The sequence below is a fragment of the Fonsecaea nubica genome, assembly GCF_001646965.1.
Source record: "Fonsecaea nubica strain CBS 269.64 chromosome Unknown Scaff9, whole genome shotgun sequence".
In the NCBI taxonomy this organism is placed as follows: domain Eukaryota; kingdom Fungi; phylum Ascomycota; class Eurotiomycetes; order Chaetothyriales; family Herpotrichiellaceae; genus Fonsecaea; species Fonsecaea nubica.
This window is the reverse complement of record NW_019173682.1, coordinates 535,470-559,216: the sequence shown is the minus strand read 5'-3', so window position 1 is coordinate 559,216 and position 23,747 is coordinate 535,470. Positions and strand designations below refer to the sequence as shown.

The window sequence follows — 23,747 nt, the reverse complement described above, 5'->3', positions numbered from 1 at the left end:
AGCAGCATGAGGTGTGGGTGTCTTGGAGACCAACCGAGCTTTAGATGCAAACCCCGATATAAGAATGAAGAATCAATTATGAATAAAACTGCTCTGAGTGACGAAAGACGGAACTCAGCCAGGCGTCCAAAGGCGCAGTGACCAAAGGATCAAAGGACTGTATTGGTTGTTTGTGGAATTTTTCAGAAAACACGGCGGCGAGCAACAACTTGAAAGCCAGAGCACCACATCTCTCCAACTATCTTGAGTCTCCGTGACCAACTCCACCAATCCAGGCCGCTTTCTTTACTTCATTCCTAGCGAAGCGGACTTTCCTTGATGATCCCGTTCCCGGGGACAAAGCTCCCCGCCCCCGCAGCATTCAACTTGAATGCTCCTCCAAGTGAACTACTACTGGCGCTGGCACTTCCAGGCCCTTTAGGCGGCGAGGTCGGCAGCGGTGTACCCGCCACAGACGAAGGCAAAGTCATCAAATCCGGGGTGTTTCTCCCACTCTGTACAGCGCTGTTTGCTGCTCCAGTACCAATACCATCCATGGGCATTAACGTGCCACCAATGCTGCGTGGGGGAGGTTTCCAGCCGTATTTCGTGCCTTTGCGGTAGATGTCCTCAATCATCTGCTCTGCGACGCCCGCATCTTCGTACTCCTGAAATTTACGCCACAAGCGTAAGGCCATGCGCGCGTCTTCAATGCTGTCATGCCCATCGGTTTGCATAGCCTCATCCAGCGTAGTTTCTTCCTGGATGTATTCCTTAAATACTGCCCACGCAAGATATCGCAATGAAAACCGCCGGTTCTTGCCAGGGGCGAGGTACAGAAACTGCGTGTCGACTGTTTGAGACTTCGGGACATGAATATTGGCCTTTCGAAAATCCGATGCCAACCCGTGTCCAACAAAGATGCAGCCGAGGTTAAGCAAAATCCATAGCTTTTTGTAAGCCACTTTTAGAGGCACCAGGTTGTGATTTGATATTTGGGGATCGAGGTCCCCCGGGCGGATGCCCGAATACTGAGTTTTGTAGTCGACAATCGGTTCGTAGATGGTGATGTAGTCGTCAATAAAAGGGACTCCTTCGTTTTCACCCTGCCCACGTACCACGCTAACACGTGCAAGGCCAGACTTCGCTGGCCGGATGGTTTCCTGTGTTCCGTCAGCCTTGACATTGATCTCGGCTTTCTCCAATTCGACGAATTCGGTGTCCAGCGCGATGGGAGTCCCTTTCTCTGGGCGCTCTCCGGGCGTGAGGATTTTACAACCCTCTTTAGGATAGAGACCATTGACGCTATAGTGCTGGTATAATAAAGTTGTGTCCATGCCTCGTTTCCAGTTGTGATCAAGTCTACCGTGTGCATTCTTGACTTGATAGGCAAGGACGCTGGGCATTTTCCACCCTTTGTTGAAATGGAGGGCCTCTCTCGGATCGACTGGAGACACCAAAAAGTCGTTGAAGAGATGCCAGTTAGGAAATACTTTCTGGTTGGGAGTGACCTCGGGCCCACTGCTGGAAACCTCCACATTCACCATGCTGACGAGGTGAGGTTGATGACGTTCACTGGTGTCAATCTCGGCTACGAAGCCCACCAGCTCATAGATCACCAGGCCCGGGGATTTGTTTCGCTGATGCAAGGCTAGGTCGGAACCTTCGAAAACGTACACGTTCCTATCCTGTACGATAACGCCAATCTCGGAAGGGAGCCAACCGGGGGTCTCCCAAATTCCGCGCATTGCAGGGTTAGTTCCCAGTGCCGCATTAATCATCAACACGAAAGGCAGTTGTCGAACTGTTTTTCGGATTGCCAACTGTTGATATCTTCGACATCGACTGCACCAGCCTCGGTTCTTAGCTTCTCGTTCGATGGTGGTCTTTAAGATGGACGAAAACTTGATGTATCTCATAGAGTGCTTTGGTTCGAGTTGGGGATAGACAAGGTCGTGCACATAGGTGCTTGCGGGCTTGGTTGTCTCATTGTTGCAATACATGCAACGAATGGCCTCAAAGGCTTTGCTCGCAATGACCTCCTCAATACCGTCACCACTCGTCGCCATTGTGACGTAGTCATGTGCCATTTGCTTCAAGAAGAATCGATTTACTGATTGGATTGTCGTCGAGAGGGGCGTACCGTTGGCCAAAGACAGATTTTCGAAAAGGCTGAGGTTCGCAGCTTCCCTAGAGGCTCCAAAAGCCCTCAGAAGATTGGTCGCCTGGCAATTCTGACCATTTGCTTTCTCCAGCATGTCGAAGAGAAACCCAAATTCGCACAGAAGACACTGGGCTGCCACGCACGATGTGGCAGCATGCTGGATGGCCACATTGCGGATAAGAGGAACAAATTTGTACAGCTGTAATAGTGAGTTGATGAACGAGTTTGCAATGTGCGTTTCCAGTCCCGAATAAGGGGTCTTGTTGTAATATCGAAAATCAAAGTCGTCAACTCCGAATCTGCTGTACTTGATCTCGACATTACTATATTTGAGCATTCGTTCCTCATCGGTTTGCGCCCGGCCACTGAGAGAAACTCCGGCCAATCCTTCGGCGGCATCAGAGAGCTTCCTGTTGTTTCCATTGGCAGGAGCTTCTTTCGCCTTTTCGCTGAGAAACTTGGGCGCAGTGATTGAAGCCGGCACCTGACCTATCCTGGTATCTTCAACCTGGTAGCGGAGAAGCTTTCGAGGATTCAGATTGGGAGCGTAGTGGCCCATCTCGGCAGTCTGCATGTGAAACAACAACGATGGCTCGATTGGCACTGGTGGCGCTCCAACCTCAAATACCATATGACTTGGCCAGGCTGACAGTAGAGGTTCTGAGTAGTATGGCATGCCTATGGTGTTGAGTGGTGAGTCATTCCAGTCAACATGAGGAATCTGCTGGGGAGGAGGATCTGCAAATTCTGTTTCCTTGCTAATGTTATTGAAGCGGACTTTGGAGGGAGACCCCCAAAGGTATATCCATCCGTTTGAATCAGTGATCACCAGGGCATCCCCCGAAGAGGCGATTTCCATTCCCAGCATAAACTGGACGTTTGCTTGCTTGAGCATGACATTGACAGGGTTCATCAGATCCACCACCTGCATTTGCCCGGTTTGGGACGCGACGAAGCTGGTGGTTTGGAGTTTCGGATGTAAGCGGGCATATGCGGCACCCGCATGAAAAGGTATGGGAGGCAGGGATGTGAGCGACTTTAGATCGTAGACGTTGGCCAACGGGTCGACGATAGGCACGCCCAGTTGCCTGACGGAGAAGCCACACGTAACAAGAAAGTCGTTGCGCGCATCCATATCATTGACCGCGCTGGAGTGGGCTTTCCAGGACTTGAGGAGTTGATAGTCGGTTAAACTAAGAATATGCACGTTGCCGTCATCAGTTGCAGCACATATATGGCGACTCTTTCTCAAGATCGTGTACTTCGCCTGGGCAGGATGCTCGGAGACAATTTGGCCCTTGTCTATATCGATAACGAAAAAGGTGCTTTGGCATCCCGCGACGACGACGAGATTGTTGGTGGCAGCAAAAGCCATGCATCGGAGATCCGTCATCAGGCGATGCGAGATGTGCCATTGCGTTAAGCCTCTGCGGGTGACGAAATGGACGCTGGAAGACGAGATGGAAAGGATACCCTTCTCATGGACCAAGAGCTGCTTAACCGGTCCTTCTCCCAGATGAGCCTTGACCGAAACGTACCGTTGCAATTCGGGACCATAGAATGAGGTGACTCGGCCCTGGCCTCAAAGGTGAGAGGTGTAAACAATAGTTCCAAGAGCCTCCCTTACCTGATCGTTGCCCACCCACAGAAGTTCCTGTAGATCATCAAAGGTAACCGCGCTGGCGGGAGTAGGAATCGCATGCAGTCCCGACGAAGGCACTGCGATGCGAGTGATCTCATCCCAATCTGCCTCCATGGGCAAACTGGTGCCGACGTTGTTGAGTTATTGTAGATCTGGAGGACGATGCATGATGGCAGCAAGCGGTTTGAGTCTTGAAAGGTCTTCGAGGGCGATTTGATTTAACAGCGTGCGGACTAGGTCATATCATAATGGCCGTTTGTCGTCGATCGTCGTTTGTCGAGATGGATACTCCAGGTAGTGATAATTGATGGTTGATGGTTGGAAGGTGAGGGCAGGTGCAGGAGTAGCAGCCCTGGCCATAAAGTGTAGAAAGTGGCTGTGATTTCGGTGACTGCGGCTTGAAACTGTGGCGTCACCAGCGCCAGCGCCGCCTTTCAGCTTCTCGCCATGATGCATTTGTGCATCCCTGTCAAACTCCCACGTCTATCAATCTCAAGCTCCTCGTTCTCCTGCTACTCGCCCTTTGCACGACTTTCACTAGTTCGACTTGATTGTTGCTGTGTTTGGCTGACACTGATATCTCTCTACTCAATTCACTACCCGCTTCATCTCCCACCACGTTGTCACAGCTGATTTATCGAGAGGGGCCACGCCATCAACTAGTGCCTGTATCTCGCTTGTCACCTATTTATTCCCCACAGCCCACGACTGAGGCTTGCCTCGTCATACTCTCTAATTATCACGAGCCTACAGAAACAGTCTCATCTGCTAACACGACAACGATGAGTAGCTACGAGAGTAAGCACGATGCATTCATGCTACGCCGACTGGGTTGACGCTTTCTAGCTGAACATGCCTCTGACCCACCAAATGGCAGTCAAAGCCAGTCACGCCGACCCGATCTCTCCACCTTCCTGAGTCTCCTCTCTGAAGTCACGCCCGACCGACCAGAAGAACGAGCTCGTGAAGGGGCCGTTCCCGTTCCTGCCGATGTCTCGGCCGTCTTTCGCTCCCTTGCAGAGGCATTCGAAGTAATGCGAAGGGTTAACGACAATGCCGACTCCAACCTGCTCGAGAGCATGATCCAGAACCTGATGGACACTGCCGAACGACCTCCCCGGGAAGTCAAGGGTGTGGACGAGGAATACATTGCTGCTTTGGAGCGAGTCAACATCAAAAAGGTCAAGAAAGATGCCGACTGCCCTATCTGCGGTAACGCTTTTGTCGAAGATCCTCATCCGCTGCTGGTGCGCCTTCCCTGCCATCAAAGTCATATCTTTGATCTTGAGTGCATACGTCCGTGGCTGTTGGTGAACGGGACATGTCCTTTGGACCGGGTTGACCTGGCGCAAAGGGAAAGAGATCGAAAGAAGAAACATCTGGAAGAGATCAAAAAGAATGCTGCACCTGACGATGAAGAAGAGGAATGGGATGGACTCTATGGGTGAAACGTCTGAGCACACCCTGGTCTGCTGAAGAATCATTGGTGGCCAGTCTTTTGGACCTACATCTGTTCATGCTGCGCTAGGACTTGAATCGAGTCCCGTCTACGGTCCAGCCAGTCGAGATCCTGCGCGTGAAGAGCATGGACAAATGCGAGCCTCTCCTGCTTATCTCCCGGACACCGCGCGTGCTGAGTGACATTACAATGCCTGAATCCCAGCCAAAAGGAGGTGGAGCTGACAAACCCGATTCCCGATCATACCGTGTCTGCGCGTCCATCGGACTAGTACAGTACGTTGCTCTCTGGCAGTCGGTGTAATGTTCCCTGCCCATATCCGATATTGAATCCGGTGGATGGGAAGTTGTGCAGCTGTTTTATAAGCTCGGAACAGATGATCTGTCAGATCCTGAAGCTCACGGGCGCCGATGCAAGACAGTACATAGATGTCATATCACTATAGAAATGCTGACAAATATGAAGATACTCTCCCATCGACGCGACTTGGTCGCATGTCCTCGACGAAGCGGGTGAGCGGGTTGCGGAGATGAAAGAACCTTCCGCCAATCATGAAGATCCGGGTACCTCTTCATGTTAATTATGTACCTCGGTTTTAACCCAGTTCAGGCACCATGTTTCCCTTTGACTCCTGCCCCTCCATGGCTAGAGAAAGTGGCACGTCATGCTGGAACGTGTCAGTGGTGTCTTGGTCTGGCCATTGAAAAAACATTTAGTATGGAGGTAGACAAACTCACTTCTCGTTCCTGTCTCTTCTTCTGGTCAGATGCTTTCACAGCTCTTCATCGGAGTCACTCATTTGTCCGTCGGATGATTTTCAGCCGTACGATATTGAGAGGAGCATTAACCCGCAGATAGCCGAACTGTCTATAACACACTGCTCAACTACTTCTTTAGTGGGGGGTTACGCACATTGACACCTCGTTGAACCGCTCGACACGAAGAACCTGACAGTATGGCGTCGACTCCTACATCTACCCGCACTTGGATCCTGGCCAATCGTCCCAAAGGTCTTCCGACCTTCTCCAGCAGCGATGCGAACCCAACCTTCAAGCTAGTTGAGCAACCGCTGCCGCCCTTGAAACCAAACCAAGCCTTGGTCAAGATGCTCTTTTTCTCCAACGACCCGGCGCAACGTCCCTCCATTGATGGCGCCATCAAGGCAGAGCGCCATTACGCCCCGCCCGTTGAGATTGGGGCACCCATGCAGGCTCGTGGGTTGGCCGAAGTCATTGCCTCAACTGCTGAGAATCTATCGAAAGGGACTATCGTGGCGGTAGGTCCGGGATGGACCGAGTATGCAGTCGTGGATGCTGCCGAGTGCAGTCCTCGACAGCCGCTGCCCGGAGGCTTGAGCATCACGCATTACCTGGGCGCATTCGGCGGACCGGGGTTGACGGCCTATTATGGCCTGGTGGTGGTTGGGGAAGCGAAGAAAGGGATGTAAGTGTGTCCGTGACGTCCTGGACCTCTTTTCGCGCGTATTGGAGAGTCACTGTTTGCTTAGCTTCTGACGGACATTACAGGAGAGTGGTGGTCTCTGGAGCAGCGGGGGCAACGGGTAATATGGTGGTGCAGATCGCAAAGAATGTAAGGCCCCATCGGAGCTCTTCTGTTCCAGTGTGCTCTGTTCCCGAGTTGACCACCTGGGCTTTTGCCTTCTAGATTGTCGGCTGTTCAGAAGTTATTGGCATTGCCGGCTCGGACGAGAAATGTCGCTGGGTAGAAAGCCTCGGTGCGGACAAGTGCATCAACTACAAGAGCCCAACCTTTGAAGAAGATCTGCACAAGGCGACAGAAGGATTCGTGGATATCTATTTCGACAATGTCGGCGTGAGTAACTCCCACCCACCTGTCCACCTGAGGAGAGAGACCCAACTTGTGGCAGTGGTGAGGTTTATGCTAACGACACTCTGTCTCATTCCAGGGCCATATTCTCGACCTCATGCTCGGAAGGCTGAAGCGGCACGGCGTGGCTGTCGCGTGCGGCTCCATCTCAGGCTACAATTCCACCGAGCCAACTGTGCTGAAAAGTATGTCTATCCAACTTCCATCCCGCTAGGTCGGGCGCTCTCGGATTCATTCCGCCCTCCTCTTCAAGAAGGTGTTTATCTAACCCTGTCCTCCCTTCTCCAGACTACTTCCAAGTGATAACCATGCGCCTCTCGATCCGCGGGTTCATCGTGCTCGACTACCTCCCCAAGGCGCAGGAGACCATCGAACTCTTCGTGCAGTCCATCAAGGAAGGCAAGTTGAAGATCACCAACGAGGAGAGCGAGCAGGTCGTCGACACCAAATTCGAGGACGTGCCCAAGACGTGGCTGAAGTTGTTTGACGGCGGTAACACGGGCAAGTTGGTCACCAAGCTGGTCTGAAACAAAATGCAGCGATAGAAATAGCTCAGTCGTGTCGACCACTGCAACAGCCACGCATCACATAGTTTTCTGGTGGCTTTTCCAATGAAACCAGTGCTGTGAGTGGATGTCTCGGTTATTTCCATGGCTGGATCTATCGCCTAAAGAACTTAAGTGGTTGAGTGGCGAGTAACTGTGAGAAGCGATGGTTGGTTGGGCTAGTCCCTTTCCATACGCAACATGCATGCATCCGCCCCAACTTCAACTTCACTCATTTCTTTCAACTTGTTTCATTTTGTCTTCTGATTTTCTCTCATCGGCATTGCCTTCTATAAACCTGGGCCTTGGGGTCACGTCACCCATGCAACAGTATGACCGCTCGTTATATCCCTTTGAATGGACTATTAAATCGCGATGAGTCGTCAACCCCGAGTCCACGCACAGCATCAGGCTGGCGCCTCCCTAAGCGCTGGATCTCCTTTCTGATTGTGACATTTACGCTCTTGACAACAATTTACCTCTTCCTCGGAAATGGTCCTCCGATATCATATACAGGCTCACAACAGTTTAACGGTTTGCCGTCTGTGCCATCTATCTCATCTACTTCATCACCGTCGTCTTCGGTGTCCTATCTGCTTGGCTCGGACGAAGACTCCACAAAACTGTGGTTTCCACCTCTCCATGATGAACGAGAGTTCCGTCCCACAGTCGCCTCGTACAATGCACCGCTAGCATCCTTGCAGCGGCCTCGAACACCGCTCTTCATTGCCTTTACTCGCAACAACGCCATGCTCCAGCAAGTGGTCCTGAGCTACATTGCAGCTGGATGGCCCCGAGAGGACATCATTGTGGTCGACAACGCAGGCACCATGGACTCCAATCCCCGCCATCTCCTGACTCCCAAAAATCCATTTTACCTGGACTACGACCTGTTTCGCAATCGATATGGAGTCTCGATTTTGCAGACTCCGACGCTCTTGACATTCGCTCAGCTGCAGAACTTCTTCCTGAGAGTTAGCATGGCCCATGGATGGCGCTACTTTTTCTGGTCACACATGGACGTCGCCGTGCTCAGCGACGAGGAGGCAAAGCCTTACAAGTCCTTTCATGCTCGTGTGCTCGATGTCCTCTCCGACCTCGGAGTCACGGCCCTCGACACTGATATGGGCACCCCGAGAAACGGCGAGAAAAACTGGGCCATCAAATACTTCACCTATGACTGGCTAACACTGGTCAACGTCGAGGCATGGCGGCAGATTGGCGCTTGGGATACCTTCATCCCATACTACGCGACCGACTGCGACGCATACTCGCGCATCGTGTTGAACGGCTTCACCAAGGACGACGTGCGGACAGGCCGCATCTTCGACCTCCCTGAGGCCCTCCAGGACCCTGAAGCCAAGTTTTTCCCACCTGCGTCGTCGTCATCGTCATCACAAGCGGCCGACGACTCTGCTCCTGAAGGCGAGCCGCCAGGTTCACGTCGCTACCACCTCCTCGTGGCGGAGCTGGAGAAACTCGAGCGGCGCAAACCCGAGAACCAACGCAACAACTGGCAGGCTGCCCTCGGCGAAGGCGGCAAGGGCGAGCCATGGACGTACGACCCGGACGGGTTCCAGAAGATGTGGTGGGCCACGGCAGAGAAGGGCAGAGACATGTACAGAATGAAATGGGGCACCTCAGAGTGCAGACTGGACGAGCACGGTGTGAAACTGGACGACGCATGGCAAACCTGAATGACCGAGGCGGATCCCTGAGGGTTTGCTTACCCATGCCATGCATCATCACACACCTTTGACAAAGACGAGTGAAAACCCGGGCGGACGGTGCGGGCGCTGGTATATGGAATATGACGGACAAGAGGTCAGTATTTTTCATCACCCATCTATCTTTTCTACCTATGGACATGATTATTATTTTTTTTACCCTTTGATGCATTGGTGTATGTATGTATTTGCCTTTGTTGGATTGTTATACATATACCACCAATTTCAGAATCGGGGGGTATCTACATATCACATCATACATATGTTGTGGGGGAATTAAATAAGAGGGGGTCTTTCCAAATAAGATAGTCAGGCTAGCTAGCTAGATAGTTGGATATGAGGCGCCTTCTATGCGACAAAATAACACAAGTCGTGGGACATGACAGAATTTCTCGAGCACATACGTAACATACTAGGTACACGGATGACGATGACGACGACTATGATCATGAATAACGACGTTTTTTGTCCAATATCAACTGGGCGTGTAATCTTTCAACTGAAATCAAAAGGGATATATCATTACATATAGTCAAACAACCTCCCCTTCCCCCTCCAAAAGTCAAGTAGGGCTGGGTATTGTGGCCGTATAAGTAGTTTCGTAGTTCCTCGTTATCCCCAGCGAGCCCTGTCCCGAACACTCCCCTTTATCTTGTCAGGCACCACCCAGCTCATGAATCGGCCTATTCCCCTGCGAGTATGGTCCTGTTGTCGGCAGCTCACTCACAGGCTGAAAGCCATATCCTGATGTTTTGCTCAGAGACCCCATTTGCGGTGGTGCGGGCGGTGGATAGTATGGGCCGGTTGTGGGGACCATGCCGTCGTCGACGTGGGACACTTCGGGGTGCCGTCTTGTTTTGGTCTTGCGCGCCCACCTCAGACCCAAGAATATGCCCAGCCCTATGAGCAGTAGTCCTCCCACACCGGCAGCGACTCCAATGCCTACTTTGGCGCCCGTGCTGAGTCCGCTTGAACCTGCTGTTACCGGGACTGGCGCGGCTGATGTTATCGAGGCACCACCAGCGTCTGTGAGGGATGGGGAGGATGGCGGAGTCGTGACGGCGGAGGGAGACGAGGTTATCGAGGACACGGAAGACGTTGTGGAAGAGGTCGATATCGCAGTTGAGGTTGAGGTCGAGGTCGAGGTGGTCGAGGATGAAGAAGATGACGACGAGGAGGATGACACCACGTTGTTGGACTGGATTATAAAACCCGGGCTCGAGAGCTGTCCATCAACCCAGCCCGATATACCTGAGTTGTCGGCGCCAGTCGGATCTCTGATGAGAAGAACAAAATTCGGGCTTGATTCGATGGCGGCATCGTCGATGTTGTCGTCCTTTCCTATTGTCCACGTGTAGGACCCCGTATTCTGAACATTGGCTGTAGCGATGGAGAAGTGTTAGCAAACCTCAAGGCTTTGGCTGAAGACCAGCCGAACAAACACTTCCATTCAGCGAGCTTGAAAACTGACATAATAGTGCTCCCACGTCGCCACCATTCCAATGCGAAACAAGCAGAGTTATTGCTTCCAAAGAGGAGTCCCAGGTAATGACAACTTTGTCTCCCACCGTGTAATGGATGGAGAGATCGGTAGTGCCACTTGCAGGGTTGGTGAATTCATCGGCAGATGTAAGGTAGAACAAGGCTGAAAGAATGGCAAGGAGTCGAAGGGCGCCTGATGGCAAGCGTCGCATGTCTGCCATGCTGGAAGGGTTTCCACCTGGGACCCTGAAATGAAGAATTAACTGTCACGCAAAGACCCAGCTGGAGAATGAGTGCAGTGTCTGAAAGGTGGAAACATCTTCAACAGGAGGGCGGTACTGCTGCTATCATCAAATAGTGATCTGGGGGCCACAGAAGCCCTCGTGCATATCCGGCCCAGAAGGTCTGTACCAAGCACTTGTGCGACAAAAGTCTCAACAAGTCTCGCGACAGAAGAAAGAAGAGGCGCCGTAGCGTTGCAGTAGTCATGACCCATCGACAAAGCAAGGCCAATCATGTCTCTACCCCTTTACCACAAATGAGACTATGAGGCGGCAGGGCAGGGTTTTGCATCTGATCTGTTTAGCGACGACGAGTGCGCCAGGCCAGGGTGGCTGGCGCCAAAGATGCATGCGGTACTGACAAGAGACGGTTGATAAAGGAGAGAAGATTTGAACTGGCAGAAGGTGGGACAAGAAATTGAAGAACACGGCCTAGATCAATCATACAGTGTCTCATGGGTCATTGTTGCTGGAGAGAGATTTCATTTCTTTCTAGACTTGCTGCCCAAGTCGAGTGAAAAGGACATGCACGTCATTCTAGAACATCACCATGAAAGTGACATGCTGCCTTCACGTGTGTGTCGAGGTATGGAATAAGTGGCATTTATCGTGATTTCCAAAGAACTGGACCGATAGTCGAGTAGCCCACGTTCACAGGCGCCAGCATACCATTACGAGATACTGAGTCGTGGGTTGTAGACGGTCCTCTTGGCATGATGATCAGGATAAATTAAGGACACCACAAGCAGTGTGGTGGAATGGCGTGCTGAGACGGTTCAAAGACCGGCCACAGCAGTCGATCGAATACTGGTTGGTGTGGATTCTACCCTTGCTAGTCGCCGGGGGTGAAGCCGCTGGTGACGGGGAAGAAGGAAAGTCCAATTTGGAATGAGTGGGCAGGTGGAAATAGTGTGGTCAGTTGAACCAAGGACTTGCAAATCCCTACAAGACATCGTCGTGCCTAGCTAGGTAGGTACATCCCTTCCCCTTGCGAGCGGGTGCACAAGCAACTGCTCCGTACAGAATGTGTCTTCATTTTAGCCGGAGTCCACGAGTAATATTAAGCAGCTGAGGTGAGGACAGGTTTTAGTCAGTGAATTCCAGAATCGCTACTTGATGTATTCGCCCCCTGGAGAGGGTTCCAAAATACAGTCCTGCATGTGAAAAGTAGTAGTATTGGTTCACTTGAAGCGCTTGCTGAGCCCTCCAGCCGCCATATCCGTGCTGCGACCCATAGAGGGCTGCGACACGCCCAACGTTTTGGATTCTTATTCTGGTAAACCTTGAAACCGCACTTAGAAGCCTGCGCCGTGTACCGAGTACCTCTTGGAATAGCCCTGGCGGCCCGATGTGATTTTATAACGAGTACAATCAGACCAGGCGCCCAGCAACAGCGATCTCCCCGAAGTCGCCGAGATTTGTAACCGAATCCAATGAAGACGCCTGGGTGACGCCTAGGCAGGAGAAATAAGCAGAGCTCACGACGATTTGGCATCTGCATCTGGGGAAATTGCGGGGTGTGAGGGGGGAACCTAAGACTCAAAGGCCCAGAAGTGCCGCGAGGGTGCACAGCGTGACAGCAGTCAGGCAGTTCGACGCGAGGACAAGCTGGGTTCATTCTGCTGTGTACGAGGGTACTTCGAAGGGCGTGATATTCTTGATGTTTGAAAAGATTTCCGTTCCTTCAGCTGTCGATTGGGGGCCAATGTTACAGGGTTAGAGCCTGGAGTTGTCCTTCCCTCCCCCGCCCCAAAGGCCCACCTCAACTCTCGCTGAACGAGCTGGTTCAAACCGATCAGCTATTTTCAGTGATAGTAGAGGCGGCGGCAGCGTTCGAGGTGCTATACGGGTAACTCATGTTGAAGTTGAACACTTTGTCGTCCTTGCCACCACGCGACGAAGAAGTCCTGACTTTCCGCCGCGCCTTGGAAAGTAAGGGCTGTATTGAGGAAGCGGACGTGGTGGATTTGATCGAAGCGGTGTCGGTGGCGGCGGTGGAAGAGACAGCGAAGGCCGAGGCCGACAGGCGAGTGAAGAGCGATGGTCGCTTGGTGGCAGGCATTCTTTTTCTTTGTCTTGTGGTAATAAAAATGTTGAGTCGTGGTAGGTCCAGATGAGGTCTTGTCAAAGGTTGGGGGGGACGAAGTACGAGGTATTTGTAGGGACGATCGAGAGCAGTGGTTGGCCCCAGGTGATGATGATGACAATGATGAACGGTGGACGAAGGTACCGAGCACCCTCTCTAGGAATTTAGGCGTCAATAGGGGCCAGGAACTCAGGGCTGAGAAGTTCACGTAAGAGGGATCTAGTGCTTACCGAGAGAGATCTGCGCTGTTTGATCTGTACTGCTACAGTGATGAAATACCATGTAATTACGCACGAAGAATAACTCTAAAAGGAAGATCGTTTGGCTCCACGATAAGCTCACGCTTACCCCGTATTGGAAGTACTCAAACTTCGCCATCTACCCAATAGATCTGTAATTTGCATACACGTCTGCCCCATGTCATTTCACTCTGCTCTTACAGTCTGCTTTTGTGCTTCGTAAAAGTTCAATACAAGGTAGGAAGTCACACGCATGACAACTCTTGATCCTTCGCCAGCGCCGAGGCTCTCGTGTCGCCGTGAGGAAATCCTATTCATCTCAATCGCATTAACGAAAAACTCGTCTCACCGCCACCACGACTCGAATTAGCAAGCACTTTGATCTCTCCGCAGCTTCTACCTCGAGCGATAGACAGCCCAAGAACGTTGCCTCTTTGAAGTCCCAGCATCTTGGATACCAGATGCAGAGAAATTGTTTGACCGGTACATCATGCCCACTTCCACTCCACGTAGCGCTCGGCTCCACTATGGGACGAGGCAAGCAGAATCTCAAACTCTTCTTTCGCTCCGACCTGCTTCGGCGGTGACTTGAGCCTCATGGGCCACTCCTCGATGATTGTGTGCGGTCGTTCCATTGTCAAGCCCGAATGGCGTCCAATCTCCCGGAAGTGCAATTCTCTCATATATCTGCAGATGATCAGCATGCTTCTTCTGCATTAGGGAACTTGGACGCGCGGACATTTTGAAGTATTTGTCATTGTCACGAACGAGGTCTTGAGCCGCGATCCGTCGAATCACAGCAGGGTCATATTCCGAGAGTGGCGGACGTGTGGCCGGAAGATACTGCGACACTTTCATCACGAGAGATTCTATCTCGGGACGCTTTGCAGGGCTCAGATGAACCATTTCAGCTACGGCATTCATGAAAAGCGTTATCATTGTCGCGTGAGAATTGTGAGTGTGCTTTTGCAATAATGGACTGAGCAGGTAGAGTGTGCGAGCTATCCCAAGGTAACCGCCATCCGAAATGTTAGAGACCTGCAGAATTGATCAGCGCTGTTATCTCACGGCACATTCTTACGGCCATCACCTCAATACGTGCAAACTGTCGACCATCAAGGTGTCTCGAGAGGTTGTTCACGTCCACGTTGAAGAGCTCGAACGCTATCTTTCGCGACGCGGCTTGTCTGGCGAATGAGGACAGAAGATCTCTTAGATGGTTAAACAGTTTGCCATACATGTCGTTGGCGGCGCATCCATAGGAGCTTTGGAGGACAGCACGTAGATCCCATCCATCAAAAGGGTCTGCTGAGTCCATCATTGGCCATTGCTCTTTGTTCTGGTAGAAAGTACTGTGACAAGTCAGGCCCATGATTTATTATAGTATTACTTCAAAGAGTGCCTCACGGATTCGGGGTGTCGAATGCTTGGCGAGGCTGGGCAAAGGACAAAAGAATTCCATCTTCGCGGAATCTCTGTTTGCACACGCGATGAGGAGGTTTCTGTAAGAGGGTATTCCGGTCTCGGTAGTCTTGCCGCTCATGCGCAAACGTTGTGGCATTTCGAATTTTGTCGGCCAGGCTGCAAGACAAGCCGTTGGGAACCTCTAGAAAAGAGGGGAGGAGCATCCATTTCTCCTTGGACAAAGTCACGCGGAGAGATCTAGATCCGAAAGTCCAAGTCTTTCCCAAGAGCGTGCCGTTCGGTTTCTTCTTAATCTTTGCACAAACCTCTTGAAATAGTGGAAGAATCGAGGATTGCAGCTGACGTAGATGACGAGACTGGAGTTTCGCCGAGTACCAAACGTGGATGATGGTTTCGATATCGTCGGGGTCTTTGTCGATCTGCATCGCAGCGAGGAGCATAATCAGGTTCCGTGCGACAATATCAAAATCCCGGTCGTTCAGAGTCAAGGAGACAGACTGTTGATACTCATCAGGCAGACAAGCAACAGTCTTCAGCACATTACGGATGTCTCCAGAAGCTGTAGACACAGCGTAGTCAGCACTGCTAGTGGCACAATACAACGAATAAGCCTCACCCGCGAACAACACATGCAAGTCGTGACCATAAGAGCATCCCTCGTTGCGGTCCAGGGCTAAGACATCGAGTGCGGGCATATTGCCCCAGAAGTATTTCTGCAAATGGCCATATGCGACCATAGGGGGCCCATCGCCCACAAATGATGGAAGACGTTGTTCTGTTTCCCAGGCCGGCATCCAGCTGGTCTTCATCAGCGGGCTTTTGCAGTAGACTTTATGCTCAGTCCAATGCTCCTTTTGGCAGTCCTTCCCGCAGTACTGATCAGCACCAGTCAGCGACGTTATCTAGATGTCCTCTGCTGAAATGTGGTCATCCTACTGAAACCAGGCGACAGCCACCGCAGGCTAGCTGCCCTACCCTGCTGCATTTCTCGGAAGGGTGCGCTTGCCAGTTGGCACAAGGTATCGAGGACATGATCTTTGATTCGGCCAGAATTCGACGAGATTGAGCGATAGGGGGGCGAGAACAGTTCTCGAATGCAATGACAAAGGCCTGTGCTGCTATCTGTCAAGAGTAACGAACTGAACCGGTGATTTTTGAGGTTTACTGCCGCCCGCGATGAAGTGACACTCAGTGCGAGGTGTGACCGGAACCACGCTAGCACTTTATAGGCATAAGCCCACGTGGCGCAGGATTAGACGCCCGGGACAAAGTTAAGAGAACGCGCGGGACCGCGGGGTAGGAACTTTGTTGGACTTAAGCTCGTGCTGTTTTCGGGTACATTTCGATGTCCCTCCTTGCTCGTGTAGAGACAACTGTGAGCACACATATATCAGGCTGTCAGCACCCAAAAAACTTCGCAAAAGCTTGAAATGACACTATATCACTTCCCGGTCAAAGCGCAAACCATAAGTCTGGTAGCTGCAGTACATGAGAAGGAGCTCCCAGGTGAACAAAACGAAATAATATTATATCTGGCAATGCTCCTACAACCAGCGACCATTCTGACAAAGTATTCGTCGTCCTGCAATTTCCCCAATCTGTATACGATCAAGTCGTCCACCTGGTCTGGAAACTAAGATATCGGGGTGAGAGTCAGAGTTGCGGCGGGACCTGAACCTTTAATGCTCTCTTTCTCTAGATTAAATGACATCGTACCGTGAAATCAGGTATTTGGTCATTACGTCGGTTTGGAATAACAGAACATTTTAGTGAAATGGCCCCTGACCATAAACAGAAAAGCGCGCGGCGGAGCGGATTAAGTTTCGCCATCCTTGTAAGTATTTTCGTTCAATACGAGTACCTAGTAGGATACCGATTTTGCACGTCACGGCGTCTCGTACCTGTAACGGTACTTGGTACCAATGGCTGATCACAGCATGCCAGCTACTGAGGTATCGCCACATCAACGGTCAACTACCTCGCTGGGTACTGATTACACCTTACATCTCACTGTAATCGGTCTCAAGTTTTGTCTAGCCTTCCATGCATCGTGGTCTCCTCTTTTGTGGAGATGCTGTACAATCTCATCTCGACCGTCTCTCTCTCTCTCATGCACCAGCAACGTTGACCGGTTGTCCTCCAGCCGCCTCCTTGATTCTAGGATCACTTACCTTGGCGATCTCTCTAACAAATTCTTGCCGTCTCCTTTCCTCCAATGCCCCGGGCTTCCAGTATTCATACTCGATCCATTCGCCTTCTTTCATCTGTGCCTCAACCGCTTCATGGAACCGGGCACCAAGTTCTGGTTGTAAGGGCACCACGCCAGTCTCTTCGCAATACGTTTCCCAGAGGTCTAGCAATTCTTTGAGGATCTCTGGGTGCTTGGTGGCCAGGTCTTCCGTCTCGCCAGGATCCTTGGAAAGATCGTACAGCTGCCATGCCGAGTTACCCTTGGGGAAGGGGATGAAGTCGGCTTTCCATGCTCCCTTACGGATTGCCGCCCTGCCACAGAGTTCCCACCCAAATGCCTCGCCAGGATCGTGGACCAGATCCTGCTTTCCGCTTAGCCACGGTATCATATCCTTGCCACGCATGGGTACAATCTGTCGGCCTTTCCACTCGGGTGAGGGATGCTTGATATCTGCCAGGGAAAGCAGCGTGGGTGCGATGTCCATCACTGTTGCGAAAGTATCGGTGATTTCACCTTCTCGGCCTTTATGCATCGGCGGATACCGAATAACACAAGGTACCCGAACGCCTCCCTCGGTCGTGTATGCCTTGTACAGTCGACTCGGGGCAGTGGCAGCTTGAGCCCAGCGTGGGCCGTACCAGACGAAACTGTCCTTATTGCCAATATTCTCAAGGGAGTTGTTGTAGTACTTGCCAATATGCTCCATCAACTCACCAGCCACCATGGGGTATGCTTCGTACGCAGCTCCTTCAGCACCATTGTCCGAGAAGAACATAATGTAGGTATTGTCCAACTCGCCAATTGATTCCAGATAGTCCGTAACTCGGCCGATATTGTGGTCTAGGCACTCAACCATGCCAGCATACGCTTCCATCGAACACGAGGACGCCTTCTTGTGAAAGTCGTCCATCTCGTCCCACCCAAGCACCTCGTCCGCAACAACTGGATGGGGCTTGACGTCTTTGGGTATCATTCCTAGTTCAATCAGCTTCTTCAGCCGTGCCTGACGGAGGGCTTCTGGGCCTTCCTTGTAAACGTCCCGATAGTGATCAATGTATTCCTTGGGAGCCTGTAGAGGCCAGTGCGGGGCAGAGAATGGGAAGTACGCGAAGAAGGGCTTCTCGGAGAGTTCCTTGTCCTCTTTCCACTCTTTCAGATAGCGGAGCATTCGGCTTCCATATCCGTCGCTGGAGTACCATCCCTCTGGTAGATCTTTGACATAGTGGTCGTCCTCCATGTGCAATGCAATGACGCTCTTCTCCAAGAATTTTGGAAAATCGGCCTCTGGTCTCCAGTCATAATGATTTGAGCACGCCGGCAAGAGGGCCAGACTTCGGTCGAACCCCCGGGCCTGAGGACTTCGCTCTTTCGTAAGTCCTAGATGCCACTTCCCACTCATGACAGTGTGATATCCTCCTTCTTTCAGGACCTCAGGGAGTGCAGCCACTCGAGCATTCAAGTACCCTTCATAGCCTGGCATGCCTCTCTGCGGAGCCGTCGAATATTTGCTCCCCTTGGGAAAGTTTTGTCCAGAGAAATCCGTCCATTCAATCAGGTTGCCCAAGCCCGCAATGTGATGGTCGGTACCCGTGAGGATCATCGCTCTTGTCGGAGAGCATGCGGCCGCAGCATGGAAGCCCGTGAGACGGATGCCATCCTTTGCTAACTTGTCGATGTTGGGGGTGCGAATCTCGGAGCCGAAACATCCCGCATCTGAAAACCCCATGTCATCTGCGACGATGATGAGGAAATTGGGTCTTTTGGCAGCCATGATGACAGTCTATACACGAGCCAATGTTTAGGGACGAAGGGAAGCAATTTCGAAGTCTAAACGCGGTAGTATGGAGGACGACAGCTACGTGCCTCAGTCGAACTGGTAGCGGGGCAAGAGGGGAATCGATTGAGGGAAGATATCGGTTCAATCTTACGGCGAGCCTCCACCAGGAACCAACTTTGTACCGGGGGCAGCAAAAGTCCCTACAATGAAAGGTCATAGGCACCCAACCTTAGGTGCCTAATGCCCAAGTTGGGGAGTTGGCCCACCTGCCTAGCTGGTTTCTCAAGCTAGGGAAGGGCTTGTGAAAAAATATTCTGGGGAAAGCGAGAAGCTTGTGGTAAAGAACACAAACTCCGAGTAGATCTGGAGAATGCTTGTAGTTGTCAGCCGCACAAAAGGACCTCCACCCATCATCAACGACTGAACTGGGCAAGTTTTGTATGTGCATATCATCATGTGCCCGCAGTCTCACTCTGCAACCTCCATCTTGTCCAACCAATCTTCATCGCTGATATCCCACGACAAATGTACACACCTGCTTGACCCTGGACAGTGGCTTTTTAGCCTGCCACACACCTGAGTTGCGTGGCACGACCCTCAGTGCTACAGCGGGAGAGCGGTTCGCATCCATCCACTCGTCGATCCCTCCTCGCCCATCAAAACTACCACAATTAGATCTACACTCCTCCTACCGGTTACATCTGGTCATCCGTCTGCTAGATTCCCCCGCTTCTATGGCGTGATTCAGATGCCCATGTTCCTGTCTTCCAACACATTGGATCATCCTGTCCAACTTTGGGGTTGCAGTCCGGTGGCCTCTGAACCGAAGGGTGCTCAAGACAGCTGTTGTGGCAGGCGGTCTGCTGCATTGGTATAAGAGCTTAGCCATGGCGTCTTCTTCCTCTTCCGCTGGGTATCATCTTCTCCAGCAAGGCGACACACCCGAAACAACACCGGCAGCCACTGAAGAAGAAATCAGAATGGGTAAATCGCTGGGCACATTTCGAGCTTGCTACGTTGTGGCCTTGTGCTGCATTGGCTCGTTCCTCTTCGCCTACGACACTGGGATTGTGGGAGGTGTCTTGACGTTTCCGTCCTTCCAAAATGACTTCGGCTACTCAAAGGCCGACAAGACACAAGTCAATTCGAACTGTGTCTCGATCCTCCAGGCTGGAGCCTTTTTCGGCTGCTTCTTCATCTGGCCACTGACGGGATGGCTCGGTCGGAGATGGGGGTTCATCATCGCCTCTGTCGTTTTCTGCATCGGGTGCATTTTGCAGATTGTGAAATCACACTCGATTGGCGTTTTCTATGCTGGTCGCGTCATATCTGGCTTAGGTACTGGGGCAGCGACAGTGCTGGTGCCCATGTTCTCCGCCGAGATGGCCCCAAAGGAGATCCGAGGCAAGCTGGGCTCATGCTTTCAGCTGTTCTTTGCGACTGGTGTTTGTGTCAGTTACTGGGTCGACTACGCTGCGCAAGTGGGCATTTCCGAGACTTCTTCGATGCAATGGCAAGTGCCTGTAGGCCTACAGCTGGTCCCTGGAGGTCTTCTTGGGCTGGGCATGTTACTGGTCAAGGAGTCTACTCGTTGGCTTGCAAAGAAGGGTCGCAATGAAGAAGCTTATGCTTCTCTCCTTTGGGTCCGTGGTGGTGTCGATAGCCCCGAGATTCGAGCCGAGTTTGCAGAAATACTTGCTGGCGTGGAAGTGGAAGTGCGAGAATCTGAAGGCCTGACTTGGAAAGAACTTCTCCTGCCATCGAACAGATATCGATTGTTTATCGCAATCACGATTCAACTCTGCGCCCAACTGACCGGCAACACCTCACTAGCCTACTATGCTCCGCAGATCTTCGCTACCATTGGGGCTGGCAACAAGACACTCTTCATCACTGGCTTCTTCGGGCTGGTTAAGATGGCTGGTGTCTTGATCTTCATTCTCTTCTTCGTCGAAAGGTTTGGCCGCAAGCTTCCCTTCATGGTCGGCGCATTTGCGATGGGGAGTTTCATGCTCATCATTGCATTGATTGTTGACACGCATCCCCCCAAACCATCGGCCACGGGGATCACATCGTCGGGAGCGGCCGGTATTGCCATGGTCTACCTGGAAGCATTCGCGTTCAATATGTCTTGGGGCCCTCTGCCGTGGCTGTACATAGGCGAGATATTCCCCAACCGGATCCGGGAGATTGGTGTTGCAACAGGTGCAGCAAGTCAGTGGCTCTTCAACTTCGTCATGAGCCAGATTACCCCTCACGCTATCACCAATATCGGCTGGAGGACGTTCCTCATGTTTGCTATATTCAACTACGCCATCATCGTTTATAGCTATTTCCTGCTCAAGGAGACTACGGGCAAGAGCTTAGAAGAGATGGAGGTTGTCTTTGGTACTGTGGATAGGCTTCCCACCAAGGACGATGACGAGGTGGAATCGCAGGCTGCACACGATACCTCCAGGGAGATTCACGAAACAACCAAGTGAGTTGGTATACAGACAACACTCGAAGGGGCCATATTTACCATGTAATATGCGAGATAGATACCCATATACGGAAGTGGTCTGACGCGACGATGCGCCGAATTGTCCAATCAGAAATTGAATCCAGTGTTGCGCCGTAGCGCGTCGGTGCCTACTTCCTTCACTGTAGTGCGTATAACTGTCGTGTTCCGATTTTCTCTACGGATCTTGGCCAGACGAATTCCAAATACCCCTGTTGTCCTACATCCCTATTTTGACACTGACACTCCAGTTCTAAACCACGCCTTACCGGCATAACAGACTCGCTCTCACTGTGGCCACAACACACCTAGCCGAACATGCCCGACTCTGGTCATGCACCCGCTCCCGCACGGCGACGGTCGTCTTTTGCGTATGACCCTGCTCGAGATACTTTCAAAGCGCTGCCAGATACTATAGCCGAACAAGCCATTGCTGAAGATGCCGAGGAAGATGCAAATACTACGGCCCCGCCAACGTCCAGTCCAGGAGCAGAGGGTGCGGCGGACCCGTCACGAAAGCGAAAGCGATCCGAGTCCCCTGACGGAGAAGTGAAGCCTACATCTGAACCGAAGAGACAGGAAACCGAGGAGACACATCCAGTGAAGAAAACACGCGCGTCCACTTCGCCCGCGGGACGAGATAAAGCCTCGCCTAAACCCGCTACGAATGGAAGTCACACCGAGAAACCCAAGCCCAGGACACCCGCAGACCTGCCCCGAATCCCACGCAAGCCGAGAGAAGAAGGCGAAATTTCTGCATCACGTCGGGTTTCCGACGCGTATAGTCGACGACCGGATACCGATGACCGACGTGCAAGAGAGCGGAGGGACAACTTCTCTAACCGGCGATCGCGTTCCCCTCCTCGACGACGCTCCCCCTTGGATGCCTACCGTCGCCGATCTCCTCCACGAGAGCGTCGCAAATCCCCCTCCCCTATTCGCGACTCTCCCCCGCGAGATCTCATTCGTCCTGGCGGTGCTCGCGGCCGTGGCCGGAATGTGCTAGCCGAACAGCAGCGCCTTGCTGCCGAACGGGAGCAGAAGCAGGCTGGGCTACACGCTCAAGTCAATCGTGGTGTTCAAGAAGTCTCAAATCAATTCTACAACGCACGGCCAGAGTGGGTGAAGGAAAAGGGACGAGACTGGCGCCGGAATGAATCTCAAATCAAAGGACTACGCACTTTCAACAACTGGATCAAGTCCTGCCTCATCCACAAATTTAGTCCGGAAGAGAAGACCGAAGAGGAAGAATTGGGCTGGGGCGAGGAGGCGAAAGAGCCTGCAGCACAGAAACCACTCCTTGTGCTCGACATTGGATGCGGAAAAGGAGGTGATCTGGGGAAGTGGCAGCTGGCTCCACAAACAGTTGGGCTGTATGTTGGTCTCGATCCCGCAGAGACAAGCATTCAACAAGCTCGTGAACGATATCAACAGATGCGGCGAGGTCGACGTCCCATCTTCGATGCCCGCTTCTTCCCACAAGACTGTTTCGGCGCTTGGATTGGTGATGTCGGCATTATTCGCGAAGTCGGCATCGACCCCAACGCGGGCAATGGACAACCTACCCGCTGGGGCGGTGGCGGATTTGATGTTGTCACTTGTATGTTTGCCATGCACTACTCATTTGAGTCCGAGGAGAAAGTGCGCATGATGCTCCGCAACGTGGCGGGGAGTCTGAAGAAGGGAGGACGATTTATTGGGGTGGTGCCAAACAGTGATGTTTGTGCGGAGAAGATCAGAGAGTGGTTCAAAGATAAAGAAGCGAAGAAAGCTCAAGAGAACGGACCCGATGGTGCTGATGCTGAGAAAGAGGACGGCGAGGCCGATGAGGAGGGTCCTCAATGGGGCAACGCCATTTACAACGTCCGCTTCCCTATCGACCCGCAGCGTCCTTTACAATCCGATGGATCCTTTCGTCCACCCTTCAGCTGGAAATACACGTACTGGATGGCTGAAGCCGTGGATGTGCCTGAATTTGTGGTGCCTTGGGAAGCTTTCCGGGCGTTGGCCGAGAGCTACAATCTAGAGCAACGCTACAGGAAGCCGTTTTTGGATATTTGGCAGCAAGAGCAAAGCAATCGCGAGATGGCCAGTTTGGCAGTGAGGATGGGCGTGATCAGGCATGAAGGGGGAGAGATGTTGCTGAGTGAGGCTGAGAAGGATGCAGTGTCATTCTATCATGCTTTCTGCTTTGTCAAGGTCTAGACACTACTTCACAACTTGGATTATTGGTCGTGGTGGTGGGCGGCAAGGGGATTCAGCCTTGGGAGTGCGAGGCTTGCCCAGCGGAGAATTACGAGTATCTCATGCATATTGGTTCTTGAAAGTCGGATAGGTCCAGACATGGCAGGCTATGCAGGCACGGTAGGATCATTCTAGGTCGATTACAGAATTGCATATCC

At 52.1% G+C, this 23,747-nt stretch overlaps 8 protein-coding genes across 8 annotated transcripts; 5 read left to right on the top strand and 3 right to left on the bottom strand.

Moving 5' to 3' along the window:
• Positions 1–296: 296 nt before the first annotated feature.
• On the bottom strand, positions 297–3,899 carry AYO20_02270 (hypothetical protein; the record flags this gene model as incomplete). The annotated part of the gene is made up of 2 exons (XM_022640575.1): positions 297–3,719; positions 3,771–3,899. 2 exons carry the CDS (start codon positions 3,897–3,899, stop codon positions 297–299), a joined length of 3,552 nt encoding a protein of 1,183 aa, XP_022503632.1.
• Positions 3,900–4,567: 668 nt separating this feature from the next.
• Positions 4,568–5,233, top strand: AYO20_02269 (hypothetical protein; the record flags this gene model as incomplete). Its single annotated transcript, XM_022640574.1, has 2 exons — positions 4,568–4,583; positions 4,632–5,233. 2 exons carry the CDS (start codon positions 4,568–4,570, stop codon positions 5,231–5,233), a joined length of 618 nt encoding a protein of 205 aa, XP_022503631.1.
• A 966-nt stretch (positions 5,234–6,199) lies between these two features.
• Positions 6,200–7,619, top strand: AYO20_02268 (hypothetical protein; the record flags this gene model as incomplete). Its single annotated transcript, XM_022640573.1, has 5 exons — positions 6,200–6,687; positions 6,771–6,834; positions 6,910–7,077; positions 7,172–7,277; positions 7,381–7,619. 5 exons carry the CDS (start codon positions 6,200–6,202, stop codon positions 7,617–7,619), a joined length of 1,065 nt encoding a protein of 354 aa, XP_022503630.1.
• A 350-nt stretch (positions 7,620–7,969) lies between these two features.
• Positions 7,970–9,334, top strand: AYO20_02267 (hypothetical protein; the record flags this gene model as incomplete). The annotated part of the gene is made up of 1 exon (XM_022640572.1): positions 7,970–9,334. One exon carries the CDS (start codon positions 7,970–7,972, stop codon positions 9,332–9,334), a length of 1,365 nt encoding a protein of 454 aa, XP_022503629.1.
• Positions 9,335–10,019: 685 nt separating this feature from the next.
• On the bottom strand, positions 10,020–11,067 carry AYO20_02266 (hypothetical protein; the record flags this gene model as incomplete). Its single annotated transcript, XM_022640571.1, has 2 exons — positions 10,020–10,744; positions 10,836–11,067. 2 exons carry the CDS (start codon positions 11,065–11,067, stop codon positions 10,020–10,022), a joined length of 957 nt encoding a protein of 318 aa, XP_022503628.1.
• A 2,873-nt stretch (positions 11,068–13,940) lies between these two features.
• Positions 13,941–18,839, bottom strand: AYO20_02265 (trehalose-phosphatase; the record flags this gene model as incomplete). The annotated part of the gene is made up of 6 exons (XM_022640570.1): positions 13,941–14,139; positions 14,192–14,490; positions 14,543–14,804; positions 14,860–15,436; positions 15,494–15,752; positions 17,049–18,839. The coding sequence occupies 6 exons, from the start codon at positions 18,837–18,839 to the stop codon at positions 13,941–13,943; spliced, it is 3,387 nt and encodes a 1,128-aa protein (XP_022503627.1).
• An 893-nt stretch (positions 18,840–19,732) lies between these two features.
• Positions 19,733–21,328, top strand: AYO20_02264 (hypothetical protein; the record flags this gene model as incomplete). Its single annotated transcript, XM_022640569.1, has 1 exon — positions 19,733–21,328. The coding sequence occupies one exon, from the start codon at positions 19,733–19,735 to the stop codon at positions 21,326–21,328; it is 1,596 nt and encodes a 531-aa protein (XP_022503626.1).
• Positions 21,329–21,663: 335 nt separating this feature from the next.
• AYO20_02263 (hypothetical protein) lies at positions 21,664–23,550 on the top strand (the record flags this gene model as incomplete). Its single annotated transcript, XM_022640568.1, has 1 exon — positions 21,664–23,550. One exon carries the CDS (start codon positions 21,664–21,666, stop codon positions 23,548–23,550), a length of 1,887 nt encoding a protein of 628 aa, XP_022503625.1.
• Between the last annotated feature and the right edge of the window lie 197 nt (positions 23,551–23,747).